At 37.4% G+C, this 14,583-nt stretch overlaps 1 protein-coding gene across 2 annotated transcripts in view; it reads right to left on the reverse strand.

Moving 5' to 3' along the window:
* CALCRL (calcitonin receptor like receptor) overlaps positions 1-14,583 on the reverse strand; it is a 63,893-nt gene that overhangs the window by 31,456 nt on the left and 17,854 nt on the right. Inside the window, exon 2 of one of the 2 annotated variants that reach the window (XM_065840698.2) lies at positions 13,876-14,023. The exons of the other annotated variant lie outside the window; for it this stretch is intronic. Within the exon in view, the coding sequence (XP_065696770.1) occupies positions 13,876-13,886 (11 nt within the window). The 5' untranslated portion in view covers positions 13,887-14,023. The remainder of the gene's footprint in view (positions 1-13,875; positions 14,024-14,583) is intronic. 2 annotated transcript variants of the gene reach the window in all.

The raw sequence follows: 14,583 nt of genomic DNA on the forward strand, positions 1-14,583 counted from the left end.
CAAAGTATACCAAAGCATATCTGCACAAGGTTAAAAACCACAAATTATGTGCACAGGACAAGCACAGATGAATCAAGCAGAATAAAGCAACCATAGTTTAGTGTATGTTTTTCTATATATGTATACCAGAGTTCAAAATATTTTTTTCTATAATGGTTTCAAAAAACATTTGCTAAAACAAATGCTGCAAATTTAAATGCCTATTCAAATATCACCCTCACTTAGCCTTGCTTATTTTTATTCATCTAAAAGATACAGTATCATATAAATGAAGGCATAATTTATCTGCTTTGAATCACAGTCAGTGATTATTTCTGTTTCACAATATTGAAAGTCACCCCTTAGCTCACTGCCTTTAATGGTCCAAATCTTTTCATATCTAGCAGTTTTGTAGGCATTCCCTACCAGCTATTCCAGTATCCAGTACTAAATTATTAATTCTTCCCAGGAGATAAAAGATTAAGTGTGTTATTCACTCCATACTTTCCACTGCTTTCTCAAAGTTGCCAACTGCAAAAAACTTAGATATATCAATAAAAATAATCTGTTTTCTAAACATCACTACTTTTGGACTCAACTACAAAATGTAGGATGATGAAGGTCATTCAGATGCCTATTTGGACTTCAGAAAAGCACTTCTTGCATCATTACATGAATTCATTCACTCAACATTTATTCCAGTTAGTCTGGATAAGAGCTTTTGCAGGACAATCAAAAACTTTCTTAAGAATGGACAGCTACATGGTCCATTGATTGAGATAGTAAGCCAGTACTGCTCAGAAAGTCAGGCTGCTTTTATTAATCATCTGTTCTGATGAGATGCAAAACAAATATAGCTCTCAGAGTTGTTCCTCTCAGAGCTGGGAGGTATTAGATACACAAGAAATTAATAATAAAAGAGATCCTTTCTTATGTTTCTTTAAATAATAATGCTTCCCAAGTTGTTCTGCTGTTAAACATCTTTCAGAATTCTGCTGTGGGGAATAGAGGACAACTGTATTGCACTGAGATTCATTTGAGTGTATTGAATGGTCGCTTCAGGGAAAAGATGGTGGAAGCTTAGACAGAATCCTGACTCTCACTCTGTGACAGTGGGGATCTGAACAAAAGCCAGCAGGACCATGATTTACACAACAGGTATTGAATGAAGCTGTACAACTACTAGCAGTCCTCTGGCTTAAGTATTTTCCCAGTAAAAGAGAATGTTAGTGGGAAGAGAATGGGGAATTGCAATAGCAAATCAGATCTTCAAAATCTCATTTTTATTTTTAGTGTATTTTGTACTGAAGACTGGGATAGCTTAAGAAAGGAAAAAAAAAAAAATGGAACTGCCTGTTTTTGCTTTTTATTACATTGTCTGTTACACAAATGAATGATACTCCAAAGGTTTATATCGTGTTTGTCACTAATAGCAGTGGCATCCACTGAAGAAGGAATTCAAAAGGAACTGCAAGCTGAACTGAGCCAAAATAGTCACTGGTATAGCTTTAACAGATGTTCATATTTCTCTTCCTCCTGCTTTCTCTACTGAGCCATCCTGCCTCATCAGCTGTTTCTACTTTTAACCTTTTCCCGTCCTCTCAAGAATAAATATCATCCTTGCTGAGCTCCAGACACTTCTCATTTCAATGATACAGCAAAAGGGTTAAAAAAAAGTAGTCAGCAAGAAAAATATTTTTTTTTTAAATTTGAATCACCTGACCATGTTTAGTACAAAAGAAAAAATACAGACAGCTTCTACCTTAAGAAGTACCCTTAAGTCTGACTTTAAGTCAGAGTGCGGCTCTGTAGGAGTAGGATACAAGGGAGAATCTACTTATGTCATTGCATGTACATTCACACGCATGCGTGAACATTTTACACTAACTGGCAATCTTTCATTTGCCCCCCCAAAAAATATCTGTATAAATTACATATCTTACAGTGTGGCATAATCTTGCAACACTAAAATTGAACATGTGCAAGTACAGATGTATAACCTTCCTCTCTGACTGAAAAGGGGGGTAAAATGGCTATTTTCTTGACACACCCCTGATTTTATTTTGTTGCAATACATCTCAGAAACTGCTATACACGCTATTTTGTTATTTCTGGTTCTTTTTAGAGGGAGACACACAACTCAAAGTACTTAAAACCCCAGGCAATGTTTGGTTGTTTCAGTCTAAGATACAGGCAAAACCAACAAGCTGGAAAATACCAAACCCTTTTAAAGGGTCCCTAATTTGAATTCTTGTACTGTACTGTTAGGGAAAAACAAAACAAAAAAAACCAAAACACAACCGTATTCTCAAATGGAATTACAGATAGGGCCTTCGCTTACATCCCCACTCACATAAACTTTGTGAGAAACACTCTGCTCACAGAGGGGCAGATTCTCTTCTAACTAAAAGGGCTTTTGCAAGTGGGCAATACCAGCCAAACATTAATACACACCAGATTCATTTAGTCCTGAAAGTGGGCTACAAAACCTTCACACTTAGAGAGCAATGCAGGAAAACTTGAAAATCTTCCTAATCAGGTAAAATGCTCTCACTTGAGGGAACCACTTCTGCCAGGATTTGAACCTCTGACGGTAGCACACAACATCTTACAGCTCTATGTGTGGGAATTACTCCATCCCCCTAATAATGATGGGAGTTAAGAAGGCTCAAAAATAATAGTTATGGAACAAATCTAATGTCCGTACTCACGGCCACTCTGCATTAAGACCCACGCCTCAGCAGTTGCCAACTCCTAAAACAGGTAAGGCAGGAGATCAAATGAGTTCCTTCCTGAGACAATTTTTACAGTACAGAAGCATAAGCTCTTCACAGTTTCCATTAGATTTCATTGCACTGTTCTCTTCTTTCAGGCAGTGATAGGGCTTCATTTTTTTCCAAATATATTCTTCATTTATATACACTTGAATGAACTGGTACCTTACGCAAATATGTCAGATACATACGTTGCTGCATTTTACTATAAACAGTTTAACTTACTAGACTGGTTTAATACACTGGTACAACTCAATTGTGATGTTGATGGTACTGCTATAAGAAGGCATTTCTATCCTCACTGCAATAATTCTTTTCAAACTCCCAGTGTGACCTCCTCTCTTCAAATCAAATGGATGACACATTGGGAAAAATAGAACAAAAATTTAAAAATGCTCCCCATACTATTTTGAACTCACTAGGAGTACTATGACAGATCATCACGCGTAGCACTAGTAGCGAGCAGCAGCATGAAGGCAGAACACTGCGAAGAGCTCATCTGAGAAATGTAGTGGCTTACAAAGGGATCAACTGAGATCCCTCCTTGCACTGCAGGACAAAGAGGCTTATAGGGCACATGCAGACCTCCGCAAGTGAACCAGTAATTAGGAAAAGATTTGCAATATCCATATAACCACCATGAAAAGTACTACAGGAAATAAACCCAAAGTTTATAAACAAGTCATGTTTCTTCAGACATTTCATTCTCTGAACCCACAGCATTGCTCATATGCATGGAGATGTTAAAAAACGCCACACTGAAACAGGCTGAAACAGAGCTGAAGATCTCAGTTTTACTGTTCTACTCTTTTATAATAACTTCATCACGCATTAGGTGGTAAGTTCGGCTCAGTAGGACAAAGTACACGCTATTTATATCTTGGGCCACACGCTATGCATATCTCCAGGTCTCAGTCTTACTGCAAGTACAAAATTAGGTCTAGTTCACAAAGATGCTTCGTATCTTTTGTTCTCCCTATTAGCATGCATATTTTGTTGGTTTTGCATCTCTCTAGGTGCTTGTCAGAGGCCTTGCAGAGACCACAGAACCATCTTTAGATAAGATTACACAGATTAAATTACTCCTGTGTACTTTTTCCCATTAATAGCTTTTGGCTACTGTTCAGCTAAGTTTTGCCTCCTGTATCCAGCAGAAATTACTAACAGTAATTCACAACACTCTTGGCCAGTCCTAATAATACCTAAAATCATAAAAACCTCTCATAGAGTGACAGTGGTGTTATTTTTCGCTGGGGAGGAGGGAATCCTCACTGTTTTGTAAAACTTTTCTTCTCTGTTCAGCTCACAGGTTTGGATAACATTGTAAATTATCGTGAAAAGAAACATGGGCTGCAGAGGTCCTGTTAAAAAACAAACCAGTCAACAAAAAACCACCACAACTAAAGCTTCTGAAGGAGGGCTTTGAGGAGAAAACCTCCACAATGTTCTTCCCCTGGAATATTCTGCAACTTCTGCTCCTGGGCAACGTTACTTCTCTCCACATAGTAGACTGCAGAGCTAAGATGTTTTTTTGTCTTTGTCCATCACACCAATTTTGGCTCTTTAAAGCAGGATTTCCACTGATAGAAAAAGGTAGAGTATTTCCTCCTTCCCTCCTTCCCCCACCACCCCCCGACAGGTCCTCTTTTGGCCTCTGTGCTTTTAGTGCTTTTCTTATATGACGGCTTGTCAGCGTTTACTACTCCTCCTTCTCAAATACGATGAACTTTCTATTGACTCAAGAACACGTGAGTAGCAAATGCTGCAATTGCAAGTGGAAGACAGGCAGGGACTCAATTAGGGCCATAGTTAGAATTTGGAAGGATATCTTACTGTGCCAACTAAATGCATCATACAAATGTTAAAAATATCAAAGCAAAGTAAAATTATTTAGGATAAGAGAAAATACCCTACACTTCCAAAACTACTTCACAGTGTCTTCTGGGTTGCATTATTTTCTGCCAAAAGTACTGAACTTTTTTTTTTTTTTTTTTTTTTACCAGAAAACTCTGTCAGAGTCTCATAGCCCAATACAGTATAACTTTCTTATTTCTAACCTGAAATGAGAAAGCAAGAGCTGGCAGCAAAGAACCAAACTTTACTGTAGAAATCAGTTCCCCAGTAACACATTTCTTTACATGTTTTATCAAAATTCAAAAAACTCAGGATAATATTTTCCCCATTACTTACATTTTTTAAGTGATAGTATTTCTTACACAGTGATAGTAACACCCAAAATACTTTCCTCTTGAGGAACTACTTGTTAATTGAATGCAACTGATTCTGGCAAAGCAAATCTTTACCAACAGAGCAACACGGCTTATTCTCAAAGACACAATTGTGATTTCCAGCAGTTTATACTTATTAATGCCTCCAGATTTTTAAGTGAGTGCTATTTGTCTATCACTCTGTAAGCACTTGTTATGCTTACTTTACAAACTTCACCCTTTTCACCCCATACCCCTAACCCAAACTACACCTTGATGTCTAAAATCCATCAACTACATCAAATCCATAGCTACATAAGTTATCAGGTATAACTTGCCAAGTTCAGCTGAATGTTCTCTAAGCCATGGCAAATTCTGTAGCATTCATTCACACACAAAGAACCTCAGAAGGAATGCTGCTCTGCTGAACAAAGTTACCTGTGAAAATGCTGGAGTAGACACTATCAAACACCCTAGAAAAGATTATTAATGGAAATGAAGATTACAATGTAATAATGAATTATTAAATTCCAATAGCCGATGAAGATGATTTAGTGCTCGCATTTCTCTTTTTTCTACCATATTAACTTCCTGCTACAATAATTTTTAAATGTAGTTTAAAACATATTCAGTAAATTTTCCTTAAATTTCTCTTCCTCCAAAGCAACTTCTATGCTGTGGCAGGCATGTTCTAATTAACATGTTTTTTTAAATACAAGGGGGTTCCTCATTGCATTCTTTCTTTTACGTAGATTTTATGCTATGAAAAAGTTTGAGAGCTCCCACATTCTTATTAGGTATATTTTAATGCCTCATTACCTTAACTGAAAATGGAGCAATATATCCACAGACATATACAGCAAAACTTCACAGCCCAAACTCCAGAATTCATAGGATGTGTTACTGATGCAACCTCAAACTCAATTACACAGTGTAGCAAAGCATTGCAGGTATGCTACTGGAGCTATTGAATCTTTCTGCCTGAGTCCAAATTCTACCACTTCATTCCAGATGCATATTAAAAACAGTGAATGTCTTAAAGATTTTAGGAGAGGCCTTCAGGAAACACTGAAGGACATGGGCGCAGCCCTTAACTGAGAGCAGACATTGATTTTTTTTTGCTATGGCTCTAGGAGAGTGAATAGAGGACCCTAAACATATGCCCCGATTTAGAGAAAACAAAAAAGTTTTCCAGCTTGCTTTCTTCAGCATGCACCTGCTGATACTAATAACAACTGTGTATCCTGCCAAAATAAAAAAAAAAAAAGAAAAAAAAAAAAAGAGTATAGTTATCTAAATACAATTACATATAAACAATGCTCTTAGTCATATATTAGTTTTAGACAGCTGGGAGAGAAGCAGGGATTTGGACTCGATGATCATTATGGGTCCCTTCCAACTTGATATATTCTATGATATATGTGAAAATATGGTATATTCCTCCAAAGATTTCTCCACCTCCAAGCAAAATTGTTACTGTTCTGAATTAAAACAATGTCAGCATGAATTCATCAAATAGACCTTAATACTTGTTTAAAAACCCTTGCTCAGATGCCTTAAGTTTTTTTGTTTGTTTGTTTGCAGACACTGCTGCTTCAAGGCTGCAGAGAGTAAACTACTGCTCTGTGTACCCCTTTCAGTCAGTGTTTTTATTTGAATCACACTGTTCGATGCTGTTTACCAAGCAACGACCCAAAAGAAATCCAAAGGTTTCTTTGTGAAAATGTTTACAGCATGAAGTCATTTTCTCAACTGGCTGAGATTTAAACGTTTTTCGTTATTTTTTCATTGACACACACTAATTTTACAAGAACAGTATTTCCACTTTTCTCAAGGTCAGAAAAAAGCAATGGGAATGGGAGAATGGGTTAACCAAAATGCATCCGGACTTTTGCTTTTTTTCAGAGCTTATCACTCAAGCTTTTTCTCACTGGCTCTGATCCCATTCAGCAGTTAAAGGTATTCTATGAGTCTCACAGGTTTTGCATCATTTTCTTCTACATCCACATTTAGAATATATTATTTTTTAGGAAATGATTAATTTCTAGGTGGATCATGCCATACCACCAACTCAGAGCAGGATGGAGAGGGAGCAGGTGGCCAGGAAAGGGAACTGCTGATGCCAGCGTAAACACACTGCTGCTGCAGTCGCTGCATTGGAACCGCTGTCCTAACTTTGGGTTCACCATTGGTCAATGACTTGAACAGAACTGATGAACCAAATATAGAGAAACTCTCCATGGAAATGTCAGAGCACTACAGTCTTCTCATTTTGAGTTGGATTTCTTTCTTTTTTCTTTTAAACATAATACAAAGAACTAGAATATCCCCAAAGCAGCTTTCTTTTCACCAGCAATAATTTCAGATGGAAGTTCATGTCAAATATAAATGTCTTCTCTCCTGGGATATTTCAAAGGCATTTACTATTCCAAGAAAGTTCAGGTAAATTTAAGGCAGCTTTAGAAAAATTCAACTGGTTATACTTATTCAAAACAAAATAAACCACCAGCTACTTCAAAGACTTTACCAGGTCAACCTAAGTCACCACAGTTCAGAACATTTCCTTTTGAATTCAGAATTTCATGTCGCAAGTCAAAAGACCAAGATCTGGAAAATTTCACCCTTTGAATATTAGACATTACAAGTTTCACTGCGCTAAATTATCAAAACTACTAATCCACCCTGTAGCAAAAGCCCAGAACAAGCAGCAGCCAAAACCAACCTTTTGAATTCTAGTGGTCTGAAGCTTGTCTCCTTTGCTTTTTTAATTAACTACAGATACTTCCTGTCTTTCTCATGTTTTTTTCATCTGTTATATTCCTAAAATGGCACTTTAGCAGCAAATGTTTTAAATAAGGTTCACACAGAGTGTGCTGGCCATTAAAGAAGCTTGTGAGACTCAAGAATGTTAAAAAGCAGAAGCAGTTAATCTCAACAGTATGGAAAGAAATTACTTTCTATGTAAATATTTAAAGCCTATATAATTGAACTATGATACCCAGGCTGCATATCAGCATAAGAACATCTTCTTGAGACCCACAGAGACACAGGTATTGACTTCCAAAGGCCTATACTGAGCACAGTGAAGAACAGCAAAGGCTTGTGAATGACTTCTAATGACAGAAAATAATGATGCACATACACAAAGGACAGATTAAGAACACAATAATGTAAAAAGTTTTGTCTTTACATTTATAACCAGAGCTTTGCTTTTCATACATAACTCTCCTTCTCCTCACAGACTAGCTGCAGAAATCATCTTAAGGTAGCCATCCTGTAGGCAGAGTGATAAAAGGTTTTTCTATCCTCTACGTACATTTTCTTCAAGTGAAGACATACACCAAGATATCTGCTACAGCCAACGATATCTTCCATTAACATCATTTCCCACCAATCTGAGTTACCATTAGTGTTGTCAAATGGAGGAAAATATCATCCATCAATGTTTCAGAGTCTTTTAAATGGGAATTCCCTTCAGCTGCATCCACGCCCTTCCATACTCAAAGGAATAACTGAGATAAGCACAACTCTGACATAGACTGAAGCATCCAGGAGTGAAGAAACACTTGTTTTGCTGAAGTTCCTGTCAGTTTAAAAATTAATTACAGGATCACAGCAATTAACTAAGTAGCTTAACAAAATAACAAGTGAGATGCTTTGAACAGGAAGCAAACAGCTACCAAGTGATTACACTAACCTCTCTTACAGTATTTGCTCCATGCATTCCTCATTCTGATTAGAAAGCGCACAAGGAGAACACAGAACAACTGGCAACAGTATAAATACAAGAGCCTCAAATATTTTCGCTACATACAATCCCTCAAAGGGTACTAATGACTGTTTGTCCATCAATGGTCTCTTGCAAAGTCTTAATTCTTTCTTTGAAATACCAGAAATTAACAACTGCTGAAAAAAGTGATGAACTGGACAGGCTGAGGTCTAACTGGCCTTATATTTCAGTTGATGTCCTATTAAATTTTCATGCTGTTAATAGAAAAGTGATTCTGTGCCACTGAAAAATTCTCCTTGCAGAGATTATGCTGCTGGGAAAGATGTTAAAAGTTTGACATAGCAAAAGCAGTTGGTGTGTCACATAACAATTTAGCTGGCATGCAATCTGTAAGCCACACACATATTTGATGGTCAAGCACTGCACTACTTCACCTCCTCTGAATGAGAACCGCAAGGATGACCACTACTAGGATTTCTATGTTGCATAATTGCATTGCATAGCACAGTCTTTTTTCAATGCATTCCATCTGTTTCGTATCACGGTATAGTAACGCTGCAGCAGAATGAAATTGCACATTATCACATAAAATCCTCTGCTCTTTGTGAAGCAGAGATTTTATAGACAGTGCCAGCTGCAATCTGTAGGAAGCAGTGTGAATGTTTCCATGAATTCAGTTAAAGATCATATGCTCAGGGTGTGGCCGTGGGAAAGACTAGTGTATCTTACACAAGTCCCTAAAGTCCAATTAGTGTTCCTTTAATTACAAACAGACTTTTCCATATCCTTCTGCCGTATTCCACCCTGGCTTACCTGAATGAAAATCAAAATATTAACTATGAATATTAAAAATATTACATAAACTGGACGTGAAAATCCCTTCCTTGATAAACTCAAGTCTCACTTGGACAATGAAATATTACATACCAAATGTAATAAAACATAACAAGTACTGCAGCTACAGCAGAGGAATGGGAATCAAGCACAGCTATTCTGGTTGTAAATTATGTATGAATGTTATTTATACGTCATTTACACATTTAAGTACATTATCTCCCCTCCAAATGTAATAGTAGTAATAATAATAATAATATAAAGGCAGAAACATCTAAAGGAAAATCTCAGTTAAAGTTTGTCAAATTTGCAAGCAACTGAAAATTTCCACCGCAAGCATGGAAAGTATTAGGTGGGTTTGACATAGGTGTCCATATTTTCTTCACACTCACATCCTGCATTTATTTTCCTGGAGGAAACAAAATGCATGGAATTTGATGGGAAGCTTTGATACAGATAACGTCTACCAAAACTAAAACACATTCAATTGAGCTTGTAATTCTACAGACCAGTTACTGCCATTGGTCTGCAACTGCAGTGCTCATATTCACTAGTTTTGCTAATGGACTTCAATAGCAAAAATTGGACATCAAACTTGCAGGCATTACCTACCTCAGGCTGAGGTACCAAAAGTCACCATGAAAAAATAACCCTTGTATGCATTTTTTCATTTCTTTCCTGTACTTTTTAACTTAGTAAGATACCTTAAAAGGCACATCCATTTCATGCACACCCATTTTATTCCAAGAATCTGGACTTGCACCCCTCTCAACTGTTACCCTTTCAAAGCTGTATTTGTGTGTCCTGTTCCACAGAGCATGCAAAACTTCAAATCCATCTTGCTGAGAAATTTTGTTCACAGCTGCTCGCTTGGCAGGGATCTGGTTGCGGGAGGGAGAGGGGAAGGAGGGGAGAGACAATTTTCCAAGCAATGGGGAAAAACAGTACAAAACTTTCATCATCAATGGCCTTGACATCGCTGGAGCCAACGGAAACAACATCACCCAACTGATTCCATTTGAGGGAACCATTCAGAAACAAACAAACAAAACTCCTGCATTTATTTCTATCGAGGTAGCTTATGCCAAGCTTCCTTTGGTGAAATCCAGATTTCTCCTGCATTGGCTTCCTCCTGCTGTTGATAGAACAGGATATTTGTTGAAACACAGCAGGTAATGAATGCGATATTCCGAATTAATCGGCACATATGGTGACAAGAGAACTCTGTTCTCTTTTGAAGCTGTGAGAACAGCTTTTTCCCTGCCCCCCCCCAAATGAACTATTAAGTGCTTTATTAGGGATGTCCATAATTGGGCCAAGAGCAGATACAAAATTTCTGTACTAATTCTCAACTGTACGCAAGCAGTGGTAGGAAATTAATTCCATAACAGGTACAAGGCTTACTGACCATGTGACCCTGGAAGTAATTTTATAAAAATCAAAATGCTTGGTTATTGCTACAGATCTACACCACACAACAAATAATTGACATTTCATGACCTAACTTCACACTGCCTAAACATCTCCTGATTTCTCAAAAGAAATAAAAATTTGCAGGAATAAAACCCGGTTGATTGTTCCCTCCATCCAGTAAATATATTTCCCTTTCTAAGAGAAGTATTAGAAAACAACTACTGCACTACTGTATTTTATAGCTGTTCAATGATGAGGATAGTGCAACAAAAACCCCTGCAGAATTATCTTCATTCTTCACTTTCTTTTGCAACATCCCAAATCTTTACTGACTGTGCACTGCTAAACAGTTGTTGCACATCATTCCAAAGCTAGTGGCATGTTAGCGATGGCATTAATTATTCTGGATATCACATAGACATTTTATAAACTAGTAAGTAAAATACTTTTTGCTTTTTCTAAGCAAAGCATAAAATGGATTTGATACAGACGCTGGTCAAGTCACACTGACGACTTTAGCTATATTTGGTTTGTCCTGATCTAAAAGACACCATATCTCCCAGCTACGAATTCAGTGAGATGTTGAGATACAATCAGTTGCAACCACCAGATTAGGCAGATTAATTCCTATGTTGTTATCAGACAACTTCTAGCTTTGAAGTCATTGATCCTTGGGCTGCCTCATTCCACCACTTTACAAAGCTATGGGAGAAGAGAAATAAACCTTTGATGAGTGTTTCTAAGGAAGAGAGAACTTTAAATCTGAAGTGGCCATCACCCAGAGATCTGAACTCTGAACCCCACTTGGCTGGTCATCTCTGAGGGTCAGACATCACAAAGTGGATGACGCTAAACATCTGTTGAACATCAAACTACCAAACTGATGGGAAATTCAGACTAATCCAAATGTGGGAGCCAAATCAGCTACCGAAACTATATAGTGCTACCAAATGTAGAATGATTACACCATGAAGAAAATGGGCTCAGTTCTAAAAACAAATTGAAAAAAATCCCTCAATGTTGTCTTTTTCTGTCTAAATCATACTCGTCATTTAAGTGACTTGTCCATCACTACACTGCATGTTTTGTCATGTCTGAGGTTTAAATATCTACTCAGCATTTCATAATGGATTTACCATCCATTTCCGTAGGGGCTGTCAAAGGGACTGCAAAAAGAGAGAAGTAGTCCTTGAGCTAAGTAAGAGAAAACCCAGACAAATGAAAAGTCTGTGAAAATTTAACCAAATATTTCTGCTAATAAATCATCAGTCATTTATTTTCCACACCAGTCTTTCATCTGTAACTGTACCCACATGTCTGTAAGATGGTCTCTGACCAAAAATTGTTATCGAAATACGGTTTGGAAATTATTGTCTGTGGTATCACTAAGGACACTTCAGATTCTGAGTTTTAAGGAACATCTCCCCCAAGAAATTCCCAGTGTTAAGAGTTACTCCAGCAAGTCTTACATTAATAGTCTCTTCAAACCTAAGAAGCACGAAGTGGGATCCTCCCACACACTGCTACCCATTCCAAGCACTCACCCTAGAGACTGAAATGCACACAACAGCATTACGGATGACAGCTTTTGTAGTCATCATAATCATGGCTTACACAATGTGCCCCAATAACCAAATACCCCTTTACATTGTGTACTACTTGCAAATATCGACTGATATTCAAGACTACCTACTTTGTAGTAAAGTGTCATGAAACACTAGTGCTACATTCCATGAAATAACGGTCACCTGCAATATACAGGCATTAATAAAGATGACTTAAGTATCTGACTTTAACAATCTGGCAAGCGGTCACACTGATTTCCATAATTCTTTCATTTCTCCCGTAGAGCCCTAAGAGGAATTAAAATCTATTCCTAGACATGTGATCACAACAGAATCGTAGCTCTACAGCACTCCAGATAATATACATTAGGTTTTATATACGTCTTGATATTTAAATTTATTTTTAAAGGGAACACCCAGTGACATCAGCCAAACTAATTGTCTCATTATTGTTATTATAAATTATCCAATTGTAGGGCCAGAATGGCACTATTCACCAGAATGCTGAATAAGTAGTCTGACCTGTTAAACAAGTGCTAGAGGATAAGAATGTTAGTAAAAGACAGAAACCATAAGAAAATTATTATTACTTGAAAAAGAATGTACATTCTAGATGAAAAATGTGACAAGTAGTATGCATAATACATGTAAGATCTAGACATCCATGTTACACCACAGGAGATTCAAAAACTAGTATCTGATAGTTACCATTACTAAATAACAGTTTTTAAAAGCTGAAGATTCAAGTCTTTATTTGTATTCTGAAGTACTTAAACTAACAGTGATTTTGAACAACTACGGCTCTTAGTTGGGGAAATTTATTCATCATGGTCACAACACACTGAGGATTTCTCAAATCTCTGCACTCAAAACAAAACAATAGAACTGAAAGGGTGTTAACTACAGAAGCTAATAATAGCTTTTCAAGTACCAGCACCATTAACAATTTTACTGTCCAAAAAATACCCTGGGGACATTCACAACACGTGCTGGCGCAGTGGAAACGGACCCACCTAGCAAATCATGATAATCCTTTCATTTTTAATTGATCTTTGTTACAACAGCAAAAGGTGAACAACACATATGAATATTACAGAAAGTTCTAAAGCATTACAAATGAAACCCCTCTCATTTTGATTCTTCTACAAACTGCTAGTAGTACAATCAGTCCTTAGTATTAACTCAATCTATATCATGGTTGCAATCTGCAAACACACAGATGGAACCACATACAACCTGCATCTTGCCAACACTACTCCTCACATGGACAGGTAATGAGAGAGATGAATACCAAAGGCTGAGTTCAACTGCCCGCATGTAGGTTTCCAGTGCCCTCTGGGATGCCCTGAGGCTAACAGAGACATTTGTCAAACCTGGTCCCCATGCCTCTGGGGCATCCTTCGTGGAGGTGGCTGCAGGCCTGGTGGCCTTCCAGGTAGTAGCAGATGCCTGTGTCCTGGGTAACCACATGTGCCAGTCCAAATCCCTCCCTTATTAACAGCTTTCCTAGAAAAGGCTCAGCTGAAGGAGAAGGAAGAAAAAAAGAAAACATTAAAAAAAAAAAAAAAAACAACAAACAAACAAACAAAAAAACAAACAAAAAAAAAACAAACAAAAAAAACCCAACCAAAACATAGCATGTTTATGTTTTCGGTTTCCCAGCAGTTTCACTAAAGTCACTAAGTTATGAAATGTCAAGAGCAAAATCAAACAACTCAAAAATAAATGTCATGTGAAAAGAGGGTCACACTTAAAGACTAGGCCACCTCCAAAGACTGCAAAGAAAGGGCATATTCGTAAGAAAAATTTCCAGATTAACCCCAAAGAGGACCAGAAGAGCACTATGGAAATTTTGGGTGAGATCCCAACAAAGAGCTGAAAAATCATCACAGCACAGTTGTCAGAATCCAGAAGACAGCTGGAGGAACATTGCAAATGCAACTTGTGCTGTTTTCCAGCAACTGCAATCTATTACAGTCACTAGGGCAGAGAACTGTAGGCTGTGTTTAATTTGTCCTGTTTACACAGGCTTTTTTTTTTTTTTTTTAATCAATGTATACCAGAAACGTGGACAAATGCAG

Source organism: Patagioenas fasciata, chromosome 7 (assembly GCF_037038585.1).
Source record: "Patagioenas fasciata isolate bPatFas1 chromosome 7, bPatFas1.hap1, whole genome shotgun sequence".
In the NCBI taxonomy this organism is placed as follows: Eukaryota; Metazoa; Chordata; class Aves; order Columbiformes; family Columbidae; genus Patagioenas; species Patagioenas fasciata.